The sequence below is a fragment of the Tauraco erythrolophus genome, chromosome 7, assembly GCF_009769465.1.
Source record: "Tauraco erythrolophus isolate bTauEry1 chromosome 7, bTauEry1.pri, whole genome shotgun sequence".
Taxonomy (NCBI): domain Eukaryota; kingdom Metazoa; phylum Chordata; class Aves; order Musophagiformes; family Musophagidae; genus Tauraco; species Tauraco erythrolophus.
Window position 1 is genome coordinate 40808212 of NC_141471.1, and position 21133 is coordinate 40829344.

General features: G+C 37.5%; 1 protein-coding gene across 3 annotated transcripts in view; it reads right to left on the reverse strand.

Moving 5' to 3' along the window:
* The window catches only part of SATB1 (SATB homeobox 1), a 70771-nt gene extending 50490 nt beyond the window's left edge, over positions 1–20281 (reverse strand). For all 3 annotated transcript variants that reach the window (XM_086614480.1, XM_009986216.2, XM_086614478.1), the window contains exons 1-4: positions 20071–20281; positions 16079–16255; positions 15156–15282; positions 14305–14428 (exon numbers count right to left, since the gene is read on the reverse strand). In XM_086614480.1, coding sequence (XP_086470606.1) covers positions 14305–14428; positions 15156–15282; positions 16079–16255; positions 20071–20281 — 639 coding nt within the window. The remainder of the gene's footprint in view (positions 1–14304; positions 14429–15155; positions 15283–16078; positions 16256–20070) is intronic.
* Between the last annotated feature and the right edge of the window lie 852 nt (positions 20282–21133).

Here is a 21133-nt window from a genome sequence, read left to right on the forward strand (position 1 = left end):
AAGTCTACTGTTGTCCTTTTCGCAAAACAACAAAAACAATGTTAATCAGGTTAATTCAATCATCTAAACCAAAACTGTTCATGCTTTTCTGCCAAATCAACCAACCACAGCAAAATCTGTTATCAGTGATTGCTCAGCTTCCAGTCAAAAAAGCTTTTAACCCCCACAGTCCCAAAACTTTCCCTAAATAACCTTAAAATTATTTTTATATGGGCAGGATGACGTTGTTTTCATGCCTCATGAAGGGGTAGTTGGGCTGCGGTATTTACACAGAACAAATACATGCTAACAGACTTAGCAGAGAGCAACAGACACAGCAGCTTCCTAAAACAACTCAGCTGAATTAGATATTGGGGATGCCTTTGCAAATGAAACACCTCCCTCAAAAGGAGCATTGTAACCAAAACTTATTTAGGCCTTCCAGGTTGTTTAACTAGGAAAAAAAAAAAATTCGAGCTTTTCTGTGACTCATTCATCAGTGTTTAAAGCTTCGAGCCTGCTCAGTGGAAGGGGCAAGGGCTGCAACAACTTATTTACACAATTATCTAAATACGATTAAACAGCTGATGGACAAATATTAAACTGGAAAATGTATAGTCATTTCAGCTTAATGTAATCCTCTTTCTGTAAACACCCAAGATGATTTTTTTTCAACCAGAACAGTCCTGACATCTCATAAGCCTAAGGGTGAATAGCAAGAGATTGTTTTTGATAGTTATAAATATTCAAAAGACATGCAGACCATCTGCTTTCATAATACAGGTAAAGCAAGACTGAAATGGTGACTGCCGTATAAAAATGGTTCTTTTAACAAAGTCTTCCTCTCCTAGAAAACTATAAAGACAGATGTCAAAAACTGTTTACACAGGGTAATCAGGAGCGTGCAAAATGTAATATTCCTTTTACACACAGTGCTTGCTAAAGAGATTTTTTTTTTCTTTTTCTTCCCATCTGTGTGTTGCAACACATTTCTACAAGTTAAAAACATTTTTTCAAACAGAGATCTCATGAATACCCAAAAACATGCTATCTGGTTTCTGAATGCTAATTAATTTCCACTAAGGAATCTGATTTTTTTTCTGTAGGAAGGAATGCATGCTTTTGAAATGGAGTACTTCAACAATAACAGACACTGAAAACAGAACACCCCACAAGTTTAATTTTGCACTAGTTTGACACTGGCTATTTTCACAACTGTTTTACATTCAAACCCGCATCTGCTAAATCTGGCTATAAGACAAACAGCTTTCTGCTTTTCAAATGAGATTTTATTTATGTTTTACTATTTATCAAGTTTTTCAGTATAAAGCCTTGTAACAGCATAATGGTTTTGTCAAGTGATAAGTAGAAGATACCTCATCTTCCAAGCAGAATATGAACAGTGCTGCCCATAAACCCTACAGTCAATTTTCAGAGCTGAAACACTAATCTTGACAGTAACCTTTTAATGTATTATATTAATGGCACAGAGACGTTAAGCACCTTTTTTATAATTCTCAATAAAATGAACATTTACTGAACAATCTGTCAAACTACTGGCTCCATTTTTTAAAGCCAAACTTTTCAGGCTCTCTTCTATTTTCTCTTCCATAAATCCTCCACTTTACATGCCTACCAGCAGGGTAGCATGTTCCAATGCTGCAACCCTAATACGCCTTTTAAAAAAAAAAAAAAGAAAAAAAAAAAAAAAAAAAGAAAAAGAGAAAAGCTATGAGCCTTTGTCCCTAGACCTAGTTTGAATAGTGATAAAGTTGCAGAACAGAACAGAACTTAAAGATTTGGGGGGGTGGGGGGAGGATCTTTTCATAAAGGACAGAGGAACTTTGTTTCCCCAATCCTAGCCACTATCAGTGCCTTTTGTTTGCATGAAAATTGCAAGCATCAGTTTTAATACAAGCCGAACTCTTAGGAGTGCTTATTTCTCAGGAGGCTCTACGTTAACGTTTTTCAAATGAGAAGGGAACATTCAAGCCTCAACCGGATAACACTAGATTATCCCCAAATCAAAAGATTTTAGCCTGCCTGAGCCTACGCCAGCCCACGTACTGCACAAACCCAACCAGGGCAAACGTTGTTCCTAGTGTTCCGGTACGGCAGAGAATTATCATCTGCCACTCCGAATAAAAGCAGACCAAATATATCCAGCCACTAGCTGTTTTTTGGACAAGGAATCGTGAAATGGACAGTTTAATTGTGTATGAAGAATTATGTTAAATTCCTTGGTCCATTACCTTGAACTATAACAAGTAATACAATGGAATTTGTTGTCATATGCCCTATAAAACACGTAGGATAAGGGAAAAACCCACAGATGGACAGAGAAGAAAAAAAAACAACTTTTGTTTGTGCCTTTGGCATTGCACTTGGATGGCTATCTGACCTCCATACTGTTGCCAGGGTCAGGAGAAGGAAGGATCTGCATGGCAAATGCTGGTCATATAAGTTAAAACTGCGTAAAGGCAGATTTAAAATGATGGCACAAGCTTTTCTTCCAATACATGAGCATGTCTTTCCTCCTTTCTCCTATCCTTGTAAAGCCTAAATTATCTCCTCCTCCTTTTCTGCCTTATTTTAAGTATTATAAATGTACATATTAATGTAAACATAAAGCTACATTAAATGTAATGAGGGAAGATATGAAACAAAAATAATCCCAATCATATATACGCATATATATTTATATATGTATAGAAATATACCCACAGATGACAAGATTTTGAAAATCAGAAATGAGGATTCAGCATCTGAAGGAACTGATCCTTGCACTATTTTAACCATTTTGTAACGTAAATTCCCAGTTGCTGCATGACAGAGCAGCATTTTACCAATGTTTTCCGAGCATCTCCCACTGACGGATATAAATAAAGCTCAAATAAAAAGCTGCTTCCCAAGAGACTAGTCTTATATCTACAAAGGTTAAAAGCTTAAAAGAGAAAAAGATAGGTAGGTGGGAAATGTTAATTCAGATATGAAGAACTTCATAACTGCTTTACAAGCTTTATGGCATAGTGCCTTAGACTTTAAACAAAAAAAAAAAAAAAAAGAAAAGAAATCACAACCTCAACCTGTAAAAGATAAGGAGACATAATGTGTTTTTTTGTCTTTGTTGTCAGATGTCCAACATGAATCTTTTTAAGAATCCTGAATTTTAATGCACACCATTTGCAAATGGCAGGTACTTAGTAGTAAAAGTTCTGGGTAAACCCTTCTTAAAATCAATCTTGATAAAATATAAATGCAAAATAATCAGTATTTAATAAGCTAATTCTTGGTTTACTTCATGGAATGAAAATGGTTCTATATTTTGAGAAGTGAATTATTACCCCTAAGATTTTGATTCTGCAAGTGCCTTTGCCAGAAGAGGTCTGAAACCTGATAGCTCCACAGGTAAAGAAGGCACTATCCATTTTAGTATGGAATCTGCTTGAAAAAGCTGTTATGAAGTAACTAGGTTGCTTTAAACTGCTCTTTTAGCTCAAATTGGGAATGCACCTTTTCAAGGGCTCTCCCTGCTGCTCCTACTTTCGTGCCCACCACAAAGCTATCTCGGGGTGCAGAGGCAGAATTTCTGCTGGATGAAGCTAAACCAAGAAGTCGTGCTCCAACTGTGGCTGGACTTCAAGTCCACAGGACCAGAGCTGAGCTACTGCAGGGTAAGTTCCATCCCTCCTTCCCAGTCCCGAAATATGGAGACAAGGTCCTCAGCCTCTCTCTAGGCTGCTGCTGCTCCTATGGTAGGCAACGCACGACGTGAAGCTGGTGCACCTATGCTCACCTCTTCTCCTCGGGATGCAAGGCAGAAGACTAGAGGAAGCTGGAGCCCAGGGGGACAATCCAGATCCTGCGCAAAGGACGTGGACAGGAAAAAACAGCATTTCTTGTATAGGAATAAAGGCTGGGGTAGCTGGGCCTTGGAGATCTCACAGACTGATCTGGTGAAACTCCAGAATAAGAGACACCTTCAGCCTTCCTTCTCAGGTAGATTGCTTTGATTTCCAACCACTGTGTTCCAGCTAGGTCAGAATGCTTCTGAGTTGTTTCCTATCTAGAAATGCTAATCCATAATGCTAATGCACATGCTTCCACACACTATCCCAACGCAAATGCTTTGTGCGATAGGAGACATTTTAGATGTATTAATGCATTAAATTCAGCTTTGGGCACATAAAACTTTTCCACAAAAATGAAGTATATACATTCTCCTGATAGAGATGTTGATAATTGTTCTATCTTCAACCAGCTGCAATGGTTGTTTTCACTATAATTTTTGTAAAAGGCTCTTCAAAATTGCTTAGTGTTATCCACCACGTTAAGGAAGATTTCCTTGCTGGGAAATAGGACGTGATTTTCAGTAAGTCTCTTCTCGGATTCCACTGTTCTGCTAGGCAAAGCATCAGATGTCTGGCATGAAGCTGAGCCCTAAGGCACAATGTCCAGACAAGAAGTCATCAGACTCAGTAGCACTAACAGTTGTCTTGCTGAATTTCTTTTGGTGTTTAGGATAAGCCTTTTCTTTGATCTCTTTTCCTTTTTCTACATAAGTTTTCACAGATTTTTAAAACCAAAATGGACCATTTTGAGCATCTATTTGGTCTCTACATTAAAAAAGGACCCTAAAGTTCATCTATCATTTTCTGAATTCAGCCCAGTTACCTATGGCTGAGCTAAAGCAAACATCTGATATTGATCTGAAGACTTCTTGTGCTGGCTTTTTCACCACATCCCATGGTAATCTTCCTCTAGATATGTACTTTTTTTTTTTTTTAAAAAAAAGTATGACTAGCTTTTAGTTTGAACTTCATTGATTTCCGCTCCTAGTCAGTGCATCTCTCATGCCTCTGATTGCTTGCTTAAATATCCCTCTAGTGCCAAATGTAACATCCCTTGCCTATCCTTTGTTTAAATGGTTAAGTGTCAGATTTATTGTTTCAGGCCATGTGCCTCTTTATGAGCCACCTGTACATCTGATTATTCCTAATCATATAGACCCAAATTCCATGAGGATGTTTATGCTGCTAAAAGCACAGAACAAACTACTTTCTGTCCTGAGAAAAATGTAAAAATGTGCCAGGAGAAAAATGAGTTATAGTATGAAATTTGCTACGGATTCTTAACTTCTGCTAAGTAAAATCACACGCAGGTGGCATTTTAAGCAGCTATGTTAGCCAAGATACTAGTTTCGCCTCTGTGTTGCTGCCTTTCTCTGACAAGAGTTTGTGAAAAGTATAGATGCTCTGAAAAATTCATAAAAAGATGCAAGATTCAATGATGGTATCTTGAAAGATACATGTTCCAGCTAGTTCCACTATATGTGGTATATACACACGCACTTTGAGGGTCTAATTATTCAAAAATTTTTCTTAGTTACCCCTTATATTAAAATATATAAATTAAACAAATATATCTAGACTAGGTTTAGTACATAAAGTTCCTCCTTACAAAAGTGTACAATAAGGAACACATCTCTAAGAGCTTGGGGACATACTAGCTGGCAAGTATACGTTGGTGAGATTTTATTGTGATGCGTATATATATATGTGAATACATATATATACATACATACATAACCCTCTGCAATTCAAATATAAACACACTAGGTAAACTCAGGGAGCTGAAATCTGCTCTGCATCCCTAGAAAGGCCATTGACACTAATGTCCTTTGCACATGCCTCAGTTTTTCATCATCACGAAACCCATCCTTTCCCACGGCAGTATACTAAAAATACCAAATCCTTTGAAAAGGTGGCACAGCCAGACACAGGTTATGCTTTAGCAGAGCTTCCCCCCTCTCCCAGCGCAAGCTTACGAAAGAACTACAACTCTCAGTGTAGGAAATCTTAGTACTTAAAAAATAAAATAAAAATAATTAAGAGACAGGTGTATATGAGGAAAACTTTTCATCTGTTCGCACCCCTGGGAAATAAAACTTTTTCCTTTTGAGTGTTCTATTCCATGGCTTGAAGTGAGGCAGGTCTGAGATTGCTGCTGTCCTGAAAAACCTGTCGTCTGATCACTGCTGCAAGGCACCAGGGGAATCTGATACTAGTTGTGCTGTTCTTAAAGAAGCGTCCAAGGAAAGAGAGATAAAGCTCACCCTCATCTTAGGTTTTCCTACCACGTTTCTTGGAAATAAAAAGGAAGGACCCAATTACTAATTGAAAAAAAAAAAAAAAGTGGGAGGAAGGGAGAAAGCTTTGAGAGTTTTGCTCAGAGTCTGAGAAACGTATCTTTTTTCTTCTAAGTCACGGTCACAGTGACCACATGCAAAGAGTGTGGTCTGACAAGGTGAGGGTTGCTTGTCTCTTAGCGTTGCCTCTCAATAAGCGAATCTTGCTTTGCTTTCAACCCTGTCAGCTGAAAAATTGTTACGAATTCAAGTAATTTTCTCTCGACACATCTTTATGCCTACACCCCTGCGTCCCCTAACGCAGACGTACCTCAGCTTTAAATCTGCTGACAGCAACGCTACAGCACCTACAGAGTTTGCTCAGCTTTCGGGTAGGTTTTATAACCACGTTGATCCCTGTGCCTCCCACCACTCCTAGTAATAACTGAACCAGTCAGGGAAGGTCCCTGCAAACCAGTCGCAGCAGTGATTAAGATGTAGACATACGTATCAACTCGCCCTTTAAATAGAAGGCTTAATTGGCGATGTGGATAGCAGCTTCCTAATGGACAGAAATTAAACTCCATTTAATTCCTGAGCAGACACTTCCAATGCACAAGGTTTACCACACATTTGGAGCAGGGAGGGAGGGGGGAAGGAAGGAGCCACACGCACAACTCTCTCTACCTCTGACAATCACCGAGGAAAAGCAACATGAGGACCAGAATGGCATAAGTGTGGCAGGTGTGAATTGACCTGCACTGGCAAAGCTGCGAGCTGGGAAACTTGCAAATCACATGATTGTGCAATACTTGGCTCCAGTCAGTGCTATCATATTCCTTATGAAAAAAAAAAAAAAAAATCTTAAAGACATGTACATCAAGTTAAGAGATTAACTGTCAAGTGACATTACTGAAATAGAGACAATATATTTCTTTATTGTTAATGAAATTCAGTTAAAAGTGAAGGAAGTGATAAAGAAAGTACTGTTTTGTAATGTATTTTACATAAGAACGTAATATAGAAAGGGAAGTGCAATTAAATCTTAATGTGGACTTTTTTATTTTTAGTTTATCATCTGGTTTACATTTTGAGCCCCTTTGCAGCAGTAAATTACGCTGGCGTTTCTTAGGGAATAACTGCCATGTTAATTTAGTTTAATAAAATAACTGGCAGAAAAGGGGGAAAAGAAGCAAGAAGAGACAGCACCCCCACACACACACTCTCCTTATCTTTACTAAGTATTCAAATGCTTTCTATATGAATTGTCCGTGGTCCAACTCCAGTACCATGTAATAATACAATACGTTACAACACAGTACAATACAATCTTGGGTTTCTGTAGCGCCCTTCATGCAAGCATCCCAGGGTGCTTTACAATCATTATGAGTTAAAATTAAAACTGAAGCACATACAATTCCTAATAGAATCATTTTAAAAATGCTAAACAGAACAAATAACTTTTAAGTCTAGATTTAAAAGTCCCAACAGCCAGAGCTTTCCTTACTTCAATTGGCAATGAGTTCCAAAGCTAGGGAGCAAAGCGACTAAAGGCTCTCTCATGTTATGTTAAAGGATCTCTCATGTTGTTTATACTTGTGCAGTACTCTACAGTCAACAATTTGCCAATAAGAAGGAAAAAAAAAAAGACTTATTTGCAATCTTGCTTTAAAGAACACTGGAGGAGTGGCTTGTTAACTCTCTAATAAAGTTTTGGAAAAAAAATATAAATCAGGGTTCGCACTCGGCCATGACTGCATTAAGAAGAATGCGAGAAACATGAATGAATGAATACAGAATTTTGTAGCAGTGCATTACTTGACTGCCTCTTAACCCACTAAATGTAAAAAGAAAAAAAAAAGGCATTTATATATATATAAGTAAAAATATAAAAAGAACAGCATCACTGCAAATATTTAAAATGTAAGTTATTCTATATACCATTCTCAGGACCACTGAGTGAAAACAGAAGTCGAGTAGGGCTCAGTTTTACAACATGTGCACATTTTAGAAGGAAAATATATCATAAGAAAACGCGCTGTGTTCCTTTTTTATTCTGTCACTTCCCTAAAACTTGAAGTCCGTATGATGCAGATAATCGTTCACACGACACAGTTCTTGAAATTGCTGAGATACAATCCCAAGTTGTTAGCACACAAAGCGAGGAGCAAAGTCTCAAAATTGTTATTCCCTTAAAAAGCATGAATTTTGTACTTTGTTCACAGGAGAGCCTGGCGGAAGACAGCTGCTTATATCTCTATACAGCAGACTTTAGGATTGGGGGGGGCGGGAGGAAAAAGGAAAAAAAAAAAAAAAAGGAAAAAAATCAGCACTAGCACCATCCCTCTATTGGACTCCTCCACTTTTTCAGAAGCAGAAACACAAGACCTTATGAGAGCACAGATACCAAGGGACACGCTGACATGTTACAGAGTCCTCTGAAGTCAGAAACTGCATTTATTTGAGAAACAAGGTATGTTCCTCTCCTCCCTACAGCAAGTCCAGACCCCATAACCATCTTGGAAAGGGACTTTGACATCCTCATTATAGTTAATTCTAACGAAGAGGCAGAAAAAAATAGCTATATATTTTGTCCTTTAATATATAGACTGGCATAGTTTTAATGCTGAGAGTGTTTAGATGCATCTAAAGAACATAAATCAGTGATCAAAAGATCAAGCAATTAAAAGGTTGAGCATCTTGCGTATGTCCTCACATAGCTCTCCCAACACATGTATGTTATCTTCCCCATCCCATCAGCACTCAGCTCTGTACTGCCCATTCCACCAGGATGACTAAAAATTAGGGGCACAAATTTCAGCAGTTAATTGAAAATGTTTTAAAAACCCAGATACCACGTCAGCTTGAGAGATGACAGAGCGAATGCTCTTGAGCAACTGAGGGGTGGGTTGAAAGGCCCTGCCTGCCAAAACCTGAGCCCAGGCCCTCAAGGATTTACTTCCCTGAAATAATTAATGACATCTTTAAAATCTAACGTACAGTAACTTCTAAAGTAGAAAAATTTGCTGCGTTTCTTACTCAGGTTATTAATTATTGGGGGAGGGGAGGAGGAGGAGAAAAAGAGAGAAGAGAATCACAAGCAACAAAGAAATCCAACGACTTGATCTCAGGTCTAGGCAGGTAAAACTGAAAGCGGAGGGCAAAAAACACTTTCCAGTTTTGTAAAGTATGAATTAAAAATTGCTCATAGAAAGTATGTATTTTGGCAACTCTTAATAGCTGACTCCTTGGTTATTTATAGGTCTGAAAATTTTCATTTCAGCAAATGTAACTTTTTTTGGTTGGGGTTTTGGAGGGAGGTGGGGGTCAGAACAGCAGCGAGGAAATGTGAGAGAATTTCTGTTACACTGCTTAGTTGCTAGGATGGCCAAGTGCCTTCAGATCAGGTGAGCTGAGAAACACCGATGTTCCAAGCAAGCTTTTTGTCTGGCATCTCTGCCAGATCATATAGAGTCTGCATGACACCCGCATAAAACAGCATGCAAATTCAGGGCAGGATATCTGAACAAAAAGGAAAGTATATGATCTACATTGTGCCCATGTCAGATGCAGACAATCATTCATGACAGCATGGGAGTTTGATCAAAACGCCGTCAGGATAGCTATACTTATCACAAGTGCAAAACTATTCAGACTTCGGTATCATATCAGCACTTGCTCTATGTGTTCATACGTGTGCAAGCTTATATCCCTCTAACTGAAAAAATGTGATTCCCTTATCATCAAGAGTAAGATTATGTAAAAGACATTACAGACTTCGGGGGAGAGGTGGGGTGGGGGTGCATACAAATATCTTCAAAAAAATTCAAAATAGTAATACCATGCACGTAAATTACTATGTCTGTAAGTATCACAGACTCTGGATATAGTCCATGGAAATATTGCATATCCCCTACAAAATATTTTAACACATTATGAACCATGAGATCTGAGATTCTACTATACATCAGGCCTGGATTTTCTCATCTATAATGCACTGGCCATTGGTTGCCCTGAGAGTTAGGCTAGCTATAGTATGAGGGAAGAGAAAGAATGAATTATCTTGCTTTAGAAGTGCTTTTGCAATGGTTTGATAAAGTGCAAAATAAAAAAAAAAAAAATTGAAAAACCCAAGCCTGTTTGTGAATACTAACAACAGTCATTTAGAAAATCTTTTTGTAGAAAAAATTCAGGTGAGATAACACCAGTGGGAAACTCAATGTCATTTGATCACTACCATATTTTCAAAGCAGTGCCCAGATACTGGTTAATCTCTACAATCTCTTCGTTTGGTAGGTGACTTGTTATCTTCCTTTCTTGGAAAAGGTTACAGGAACTCAAGATAAGGGGTACATCTAAATGTTCAAAAAGCACACAGTGAGTTTTGTTCCAGAATTATCAAAAGAATTTCTAGCCTTTTCTTGGGCCAATAGCCCATGTTGCTCTCCTCGCCCTCATAAAAGTTTATCTAACTATATATATACACAGAGAGAGAGAGAGAGAGATGATAATTTGATAGGGACAAACCAAAATTAACCCTTATTAATAACAGTATAAATACAGTCTGTAGTATTTGAGTTATTTTAACTATGGAAGCAATAAAAGACTTCTGCACTAAAAATCAAAACAGAGCAAACTGTGAAAATGAAGCATGAAAATGCTAGGACTAAGGCTGAGTAAAGGGATGGAAGGACGAACATTAAATAAATAAATGCAACAGGCCTGCCTGCCTGATCACTTTAGAACAGCTCCCAACAGACTGACGTAGAGTAGAGCTTCTGTGCAAGGGGTTGGAAATAAGAACTGATGGTAGAACAATTTCTTTACAACCCTTTGGAGACTAAAGAGCCCAAACAGGAGGGAAACGAGATCTAGGCCACTCACAAGGCTCCGATTTAATGGAATGCACAAGATGGCCCAAAATTGAGCCCTAGATTAAATTCCAAGTTGTCTTCCCCATCAAAAGAGGTCTAAAGATGAAGCAGAAATGGTATTACGTATCAAACGCGAGAAGTCTTTCAGCTGGCATCTGCGTACGCTGCTAGTCTCTAGCAATAAAATCTGCAAACCCAAGTTAAAGCACAAAAATACACACTGCAGCACATAATTCAAAACAGACTTGGCTCTTCCATGCAAAATTTGCAGCCTCCTTTTACCTTGCCTGCTTGATACCAAAAATTTGAGACTAAACCTCTGGATAGATGCTTGCAATTCCACAGTATTTGAGAGACATGCATTTGCTCTGGTCCATCCTGAGGACTTCAAGTCATGTCAATGGGGATCCCCTGGGATGTAGGCTCACATAGCGAGAGATAAACCTGGCCTTTGGCGGTGGCCACAGCAGTCACAGAGTGAGACAATTACAGTAGCTTCAAAAGAGACCATGTATTCAACTGTCCTAATGAGAGCAAGAGTCACAGTGGTATTTTGCTAAGGAAGGCATGAAGAGTCCATACCTGTATGTCCCAAGGTTTTAGTTGGACAAGAAAGCAAATGGAAAAAAAAATTAGAAGGGGGGAGAAAAAAAAAGAAAACCCACTCAAATAGATTATGCTGTTAAGTTTTTAGGACTCTACAATTAAGACAAACTGGATCTAAAAGTTTGTTTGCTTATCTATTTTCAAGCCATTCAATATATCTGCACTATTATAATAGTTCACTTGGGTTTTTTTGCAGTACACAGATTGTCAGTATTCTGAATAAATACGAGCAATTTTTTAAACAACAAAACGCAAGATTAATAAGGAAAATACAGTAAATTCTAAGTGAGGATGATGATTCTCAGTTTTCCATGCTTAAACGGGGCTTCAGAGATGCTACGCACTGAGCATAGCAACTTGAATACTTTACAACAAATCCTTCCATACCTACACAAAACAGAGCACTGCTAATGACAGTGACAGAAAACGATAACTACTCTCATTTCCACTTTGAGTCATTTTTCTGTGGTTAATAAATTACATCCATAACAGTGTTAATAAGTTATGGTACGGTGTCACTGCATTAGTATGCATTTGTGATGAAGCACTTCATATGGCATTACCTATGCCTGTGGAAGTATATAACAGAAGAGACCACTTCTCTGCTCTCAGAAGAGTCTCCCCATCCTGGCGTTTTGATGGACCCTCCAAGGAAACATTGCCTCCTGACCTCTGCCTTGCTCTTCTCACCTCTGTTGCAGCAGCATACCTCTGCGGGGCAATTCTCCAAACGTTTAACAAAACACAGGTGCTCTTAAATCAGTGTCCTTTCCATAGGAGTGATATACAATTAATTATACATTAGGCAAATACAAGAAGCATTCAGATCAATTTAGACATGTGAAAAGGACACCACCAGATCAAGTGTCCTCCCTCAAGCTTCCAAAGGGAAACAGGAAGATTTAGACTGACTGATGGGCTCTCAATCAATCGCTGTAACAGCTTGTTTTTCCACAAGTTAAGAATAAATAAATATATTTTAAGCTTAACGTGATTTGGTCTTTAGAGAAGAAAGAAAAAAAAAGCAGAAGCTGTTTAAATTCTTGCAACCTAACTACCGCAGCGCTGGTGAAGATAGAAATGACAAAAGTAACAAGCATGCTTTTAGCAACAGAAAGAAGCTCATGGCTTTAAGTATATCCTTTTACAAATAAAGAGGTGCAAAACAGTAAACAAACAGTCCCAAATCAGAGTTCAGTAATCTGGAGACATCTCAGAGTGCTAACTCCAAGAGCTGTTACTAGCAAGACTTTTTTTTTTCCATTAAGATTAGTATATAAAAATTCAGTATGGTTTAAAAACAACTTATAGAAAGAGTGTAATCATTGAATTGTCTCCAGTAGCATGATACCATCTCTAGTGAAGTATTCCTTTTAAAAACTTTTTTCTGTTTTATCATTACATCATTTACATATATACAGAAGCTGCTATATGAAACACTGTGTCCAAATAGAAATGAAATATTTCATCTCGATAGAGTTTACTATTCAAGTAAAAACTAGCACTATTAGATTAAAATGGAGAAAAATCCCAAATTATCTGCAGCCTCTATAAAGCAGCAGTGCAAAAGCTCACATGCTTTTATAGTAGGTATGTACAAGATAACTTCGCAGACATATATTACCAGAACGGTTTGCAACCAGTGAAGATAATTTTGATTATTTCCACTTCAAAACTTCTTATATTGCAGTCACATCACTGAAAACAATCTAACCATAGGGGAGAAAAAGCGATGGGAAAACAGCCTGCTAATACATCCGCTGGAAAGACAGACAGAGAAAGAGAGTAGTCCTCTATAGATTAACTGAAGTCTTTCGGAGACAAGGACTCCTATATTCTGAGCAAGAGAAATAAAATCCCCATAAAAATACCTTGACTTCCTTAATTTCCTTTTTCCCCTCCCTACCACAATTAGCATCATTTATTTGTATACTGAATTTGTCTCTGCTGCACCACAACAAATTACACTTTAAAATTTAAAAGGTAAAAATAAATACGACGTTCCCACCACAGCATCATTGAACACTGTACTGCATAGAAGAATAAGTTGCACCTTCACAATAATTTGACAAAAGAATGACAAAAAGAATGGCAAAAGAGAATAATACGACTGAGGCTTGAGGAAAGCGTCAGTTCAATATTCAGTAATGCATAAACTGAGGTTTCATTCTTGTTTAGGTATATTTTGATTAGAACTAATAAATGGTTGATTTTCCTTTGGTTGTTTGCAACAACAACACATCATCCAAAGAGCTTTATTCTTTATTCCCTCCTTATATAGCATGCCAAAGACTGTCTCATTTTATGAATTAGCATTTAAAACTACTGTAGGTTATCTAACAAGCATTCAGATTCAATAGTACGTTTGACAGCAGTAAGTAAAGAGCCTTTTAACATCCTGAACACACGTGCTTGAAAAAAGTAGTTACATCAAAGCAGTTCAAAGACTGAAGAGAAAAACCAGTTAAAATCCAGTTTGCTGTGAGACAATTTTAGTTTGGTGTAAACAACCTTTCATGACTCCCCATGGGAAACATTGCAAGACTATGTTCAAAATGAATCAGGCGTATTTATAAAGATCATGAAGTGGTCAAATGAATTTGCATTTTTGGCAGATTCGCTCCACGGGTACTACTTGCTACGGTCTGTAGAAATCTCAAATCTCACATCAGCGTTGCCTATAGTGCTTTATTATTTATTACATGTTATGCTAAGTACCTGTGAAAGGGGACATTCCTTGGCCAATGAACTCTGGTTCATATCCTTCAGTAAGTCCTTCAGAGCATTTCTTACTGTTGTGTGAGACCATTGTTCAGGAGGCAAGTCTTCTAGTTTAGGGCAACTATTTGAAACACAGATTAGAAAAGGGATTATTACAAGATTGCATCCTGCTGCAGAACATTCCTTTAAGACAGACAGATTTCATTTTGCGCATCAAGCAGATGCATCTGGAGATTGCTCTCGGTCTCCTGATTGTTCCGATTAGTTAATTACTTTATACAACACATCTGCTGTATTGATGCATGAATTATACATCAGCTGCATGTGGCGACTATTTTTTCATGTTACTTCTACCTTCCTGCTCTGATGCGCTTGGTAAAACAATTTAAGGTGTAATGCTTTCTCACGACTGATCATGAAAAGCATTAATATATTAACCGTTTTTTTTCTTTTTTGTTACCGTGAAATTTAAGAACCTAGACAGCAACAATAAGTGTGAGCAAGTCATTCTTTTACAAAATGCACACAGATGGTACTGTTCATGATATGCAAAAATATTTTTCTCTTAAGTAAACTTTATGTAAAATGCCTTCTTGTAATGCATCATTTAATTGACTAAAATGCAATATAGTTTTAATGAGATATCCAAAGAAAATCTATGTATCAGAGCTATAAAAGTTCTCTGCAATAGTATACCATAAGTTAAAGAAGAATTAGAGAAACTAAAAAGGAATTAGATAAGCCTTTGTACTTTGAGCACACAGCACAGTGGGAATTAAATACAAGCAATATTAACAGTAAGAGCAGACAAGTAACAGTTCACGTCCCAGAACTGGTATGCAACTTACCTGTGTAACTGGATTTTCAGTGTGACCACATGATACACGTCTTGCAGCATGTCTGCTACTGTAGCATCAGGGGCATCTGTCACATAGGAGAGTGGAACTGGATTCCACTTCCCAACCTGGATAAGCCCTGTGGGATTTTTATTTTTTGAGGGGAGGGGAGTGGGCAAGAAGGGCAGGAAAAAATAAAATTAAAAAAAAAAAAAGTAATTTACCTGTTAATTCCTAGGGGCAAAAGAAATATCTGATTTTAACAAGATCACCACCTTTGTTTCTAGCCTCTTAAATCTGGCAAAACAAAAGAACATACCCCCAGAAAGCCCCCACCCACACACCACCAAGGATACGCTTTATCTATGCTATGAAATTATACAAATGCATTACAGTAGAGATTTTTTAATATGTATAGAAGTATATTTTCCTAAGTTCCCATGAATTCAACAGGACATGATATAATAGCATTATTCTTAGCAAATTAGAAAGGATTTTGTAATGCAAGGACTGAGTACGCAAAAAAAAATACTTGCAGTCTATAAAACCATCAGGAATAAAATAAAAGAAACAGAGCTGGATATTCAGTCATAAATGCAAGTTGACTCTCAACAGTCCATCTGCTCAAATATGCTTTACACTTCCTTGTGGATCCTCAGTGGAGCAGATTATTAAGGTCAATAAGCATACTAATGATTCAGTTGAAGTCTTTTTTTTTTTTCTTTAAAGAAAAAAAGAAGAATCTACCTCCACATTCCCCATGAACAAGATGTGCACTAACTACACAAAAATATATTAAGAAAAAAAAATAGAGACAGAATCTGCAAGAAGTCTAGAAGTAAAACCTGCATTGCACTCCTGAAAGAAATTCTGCCCCTCCCCCAAGATCCCACAAACAAACATAATTTATCATACAATTTCGTAATCTTATTTACCTTTTGCTTGGGCTGCAGAGCTGTGAGAATATCCAAGTGATAGTAATGCCATTTCAATCAGTTGGTTGAAAAGCATATCCTTCCTCACCAACACAAATTCTGCATGCTCCTCCTTAGAATCATACTCAATGGCATTTTCATAATGTTCCACTACACAGAAAACTGGAAGCATACTTCCTATTAAAAAAAATTAAATTTAACGTATTAAACTTGAGTTATAGTAGAATAGGTGGGTCTATACAGTGTTATGTAAATAAAACCTGTACGAACAGGCAGAGGAGGCATCAAGAATCATCACAAATATTTGATAAACATATTCCCTGAGTCCTTTCTCCTCACCCTCCCCAAAAAATAGAAAGTTCTGCAAAACATACGTCTCTGAAAAGCAGAAATGCAAATTTATCTCGCTTGATCAGATACAGATTAAAGAATTACCTTCTATAGAAATAACAAGGTTGACTGAAGAGAAGTTGATTCTCTCTGTCCTGCCTGATTTGTTGTGAGTAGCAGGCAGCATGAGAACCTAAATACATACTGCAGATGTCTTCACTGTAAGCCATTTTAGTACCAGCTACATAATTTTGTTCGTTAACGTTAAAACTTTCTTAGTCCTGCCAAAAATATTTAATTGCCTTCAACATCAACAACAAATCACCTTGCGTGTTATACATTCGCTCTGAAAAGAGTACACAAGGAAACAAGGCAAAAGTTAACACTAATTCGTGCTTCATGTATTGAGTGCACTTGAGCACTACTTTCACTCGCATCTTTAAGAAACAAATCATGATTTCAACACCGTTTTAAGAAGTGTACCTGCGGTTTGGGCTTTTTTGTTGTTGTTGCCTCCCGCACTTCACGTTCCACATTTCTGGTATTCATTGCTATTTTGGTATGCCTGAAATTACTAATTTCTAGTTTCATAGCATCATACGACAAACCCTTCCCTACGCTGTGAGAATATGAAGCAAACAACCTTTTTCCCTTTCCTTTGGCTTTTTCTTTTGCTTTTTATTTTTTTTTTTTTAAATATTTTATTCCTCTCTTTTGACAACAGACAGAGAAGTAACAAATGACCTGAGCTGTTTTAAGGACAAAGTCTCTCCCAGCAATCAGATTTCTAGACTTGGTGAAAATCCCTCCCTGCTTCCCAGACGGGCACGGATGACACGATAACCTCGGACCCGCAGTTTTAGGCCCCGGTCCTGTCCCACTGTCTCCAGCAGCACAGGTTAGGATCTCTTAATGAGAGAAAGCAAAAGGGTTAAAAGCAGATGTACAGAACTGTCTTATGGCAGCCTGCCAGAGGGGTATCATCTTTAGCATAAATGATGACAAGGGTTATTTTAACAGGGCACCCAGGAACTCCAATTAGTCCTACAATGTTAATGCCTCTATAACCACTGCCCTCTAGACTTACGGAAACCTCCTAACCTGCTAAGGTGCACCAGGCATACCTTAGTCGAAAAAGATGATTTACTCTTGACAATAGACACACACTTTAAGACCACGTCTCTTGATTTGTGTTCTAATGTATAGCAAGAAGTCATGATAAAAAAGATACCTCTTAAGCACGTATATTTAAACTACATCTGTTCACCAGAGAGTCAATCTCTGGCAAACAAAACCCTTCAGGCTCACTTGGAAAAGCTCACAAACTCACTCCAGTTTGCCCAATAGGCTCAGCATGAAAGACAAGACTAAAAGCTTGCCAATATTTATGTAGTGCAGGAAGGAGCTTTTTTCTCTTTTTGTCTTGTGTTTTTTTTTTTTTTTTTTAAATCTAAGCGAGACTGGTCAGGAAGGGAGAGAAGACCAAAGCAAAAGCAGTACATGCAAATTGGTGATTTCTTCATTGCTTTTAATTAAACCGTGGACAGCTTTCTAAAACACACACATGCTTCATCTGTAAAAAGGTAGTGGGCTTTTTTTTTTTTTTTCTTTCCCCTTCCAGGCTCTCACAATTTATGTTTGACCTACTGCTGTCTGACTCAGAGTAAGGGCTCGAAATTCGTAAGTAGTTTCACTGCTAGTACCTGAAGATAAAATGTAAACAAAGCTTCATTTTAACAAATAGCGCAGATACACTCAAAACCAGCTAAAGCGTATTTGTTTTTTCCCTTATCAGTTCCTACAAATTAAGCTATGCTCAGACACAAAACTAGCAATGCTCAGGTACTTCGCTGCACGTCAGCACACTTTTTGCCAGGTACATGGTCCCGTGAGTTACAGCGTTCCGAAAAATGTGGTACTTTAAACAACACGGGAGAACCTCCTGGCCAAATTTTGATGTACAGCGTAGATTATCAGAGGTGGATTCTGGCAGTGTGACACAGGTATCATCTGACTACAAATCAAGCCACTAAATCTTTTAGCAAACTGTCACTAGTGTCCTTCTGTTAATGTGAAAAATGTTATACAGGAGAGCACCATCTCAGCTGGCTGATCGCTCCTGCTAGTACTTGGCAAGACCTCCAAGTGCAGCAACTTCATAACCTTCTAGTATTAAAGGGGAGAGCATTGGTCAGCGCTCGCTGCTAAAAATACAGCATGATTTAAACCTGAAGGCAGTGTTAGAGTTTTTGCTGAAGGTTTACGAGTCTGTGTAAACAGCACGTCTGCCATAAGGAGCAGTGAAGTCTGTAGAATCCTTGTCTAAAACTGTCCTGGCATTAAAGTTTGCTGTGCAAATATCACATAATACCAGAGACAGCTGAAATCTCCTATTTAGGAATTTATGGAACTTATATGTTTGCAGGCGTCAGAAAGTCCTTTTTATACAGCCCCACTGCTTCACTGTACAATATTAATGCACTCTGCTTGAAAAGCCGTAATAAATTATATTTTTAATGCTCTTACCCTGGCTTTCTTAAGATGCATACATTCTTGGCAAACAATCAATAAATAGGGTAATCATGAGCAGAGGCCAAAGAATTTGCTGAAGTGCTGTTTTTCCATTTTTAATAGATAAAGATCTAACAATACGGACTGCTGTGTCTGTTCATTTCAAGATCAATATATTCTTTGTTTTCGCCAAACCGAGGAAAAAAATAAATGATTGTACGATAAATGTTATGCATCAGACACAATGAAATTCCCTTGCCTTCTAACTTTCTGCGTTTAATAGTCCTGGTTGCATTTTGCACTTTGCTTAGCAAATGCAAGAAAAATCTGGATTATAGACATACACTGATTATCCTGAGAAAAGTAGAGACTATTTTAAAACAAATGCAAAATTACTTGCAGCATATTTTGATTTGAATTAGCAAGTCTGAAGGACGTGATAAAAAGACTTACACATTTTGATAAGCAAAATTTATAGATTATTGTCCATTAAAAGTATTTTCGATGCAAACAAAAGCCATCCATATACAAACATCAATGATTCTAAATGTGCCTTTTCCTTGTGTAAATGTCTAATTACAGCAAACCAGCCACTGAAAAATATGACACCCAAGTTGTTCATTGTTCAATAATGAATTGTACTTAAGAAAATAAACTGCAAAGATTGACATCATAAATGACTTTTCCAATGTGATACCTAAAGATTTACACTCTCCTCTAAACCAACTTGCAACTGTTATGGAAATACTGCTGCCCTTCCAACCTTGGACCATCATTAAGATGAAAGGCGAGAATTTGGTTTGGGGGTTCGGTCTTTACTCTTACGTATTTTTGCATTTCTTAGCCCAACACTTACTCAAAGAATTAATGCATCATATTACTTCTATTTCAATGTAAGAATTTGCTTTAATCAGGGCAGCTAGCCTTTACCTTAACAAAAACCAGACTCCACCCTGTAAAGCAAGATGCTCCACCCAAGCATGAAGCTTACTTTTCCCAAATGTGATTTATATCAGAGTTGGGAATATATAGTATTTTAGAATGGAGATTTAATCCTGAAATATAAATGAAGTAGAGTCTGCAAAAGTATGCTTTCCCCCCCAAATATTATAAATCATATTTCTCAAATGCAGAATTATCAAAAGTGTTACCTTTTCTAATATTAGTTTTCATCAGGTGTCCAGAGTGTTTTAAAGGCACTCCTTGCATTTTAGTTCCTGTACTTCCAAGTCTTCCTCTTCCTAATGGGCTCCCATTCTGTTCCAAGCGCGCAATTTTGGCTGGTGGACCCTTCGGATCGCTTACATTGTTAGACATTTCTGAATGTTCTTTCCCCTGAGTTGCCTCGTTCAAATGATCCATACTCAGTCCCGCCTCTAAAGATCACCTGCCATGATTCAGAAAAAAAAAATATATATGTTGTACACGTGTGCGCATATGTATACGTACACAGCCTGCACATGTACAGAGAGAGAGATGTATCGTAAGCTCATAAAGAAGAATAAGTAACTATTTTAACTAGAAAGAAGATTCCTCTTTTAAAAGAAACAAACTTATTATCCAAAAATGACCTCATACCCCAGTTTACAGAGAGATCGCATCATAATCTGGTGGAATTATTTCTTTAAAGTCAACTAGAGTAGCCCTTCAAAAAAAAAATCTTCAGAGATATTCTACTAAATCTGAGAGAGACTAAGACTCATATAAATGATGATGATTGTCAAGGTACGTGCTCCAACACAGCTATTGTAACAAATCTCACAGAAAGGTTTGTTATTAATCCCGCATGTTTTTATTGTGTTAAGAGAGAAAGAAAAAGATTCCAGTGAAACATTTCTTGATCTACTTAATTAAAAAAACGGATGCACAACAATATAGAGATTGTTAAACTTTAGTTGAGGGAGCAACAGATTTATTAGAGAGGGAGAATATTGTCCATTTACAGTTCCTCCCCCCTTAAAAATAAAAGTTAGAAGAGAATTTCACATTTAACTTTGGAAAGCAGTGGCAGGAGACAGTTGCTTTTGAGTTTCCTAACCAATACTATACAAAGAGTTTATCAACTTTTGCGAAATTCAAAATATGCATATGAAATTTTTCAGATCTTAAGCTTTAAGTGTTAAATTGGGTAGTTTATTGAATTAAGAAAAATAACTGAGAGGAGAAGGCATCATCTCACCAAACATAATGCTGGGAAAAAAAGCCACAATATCT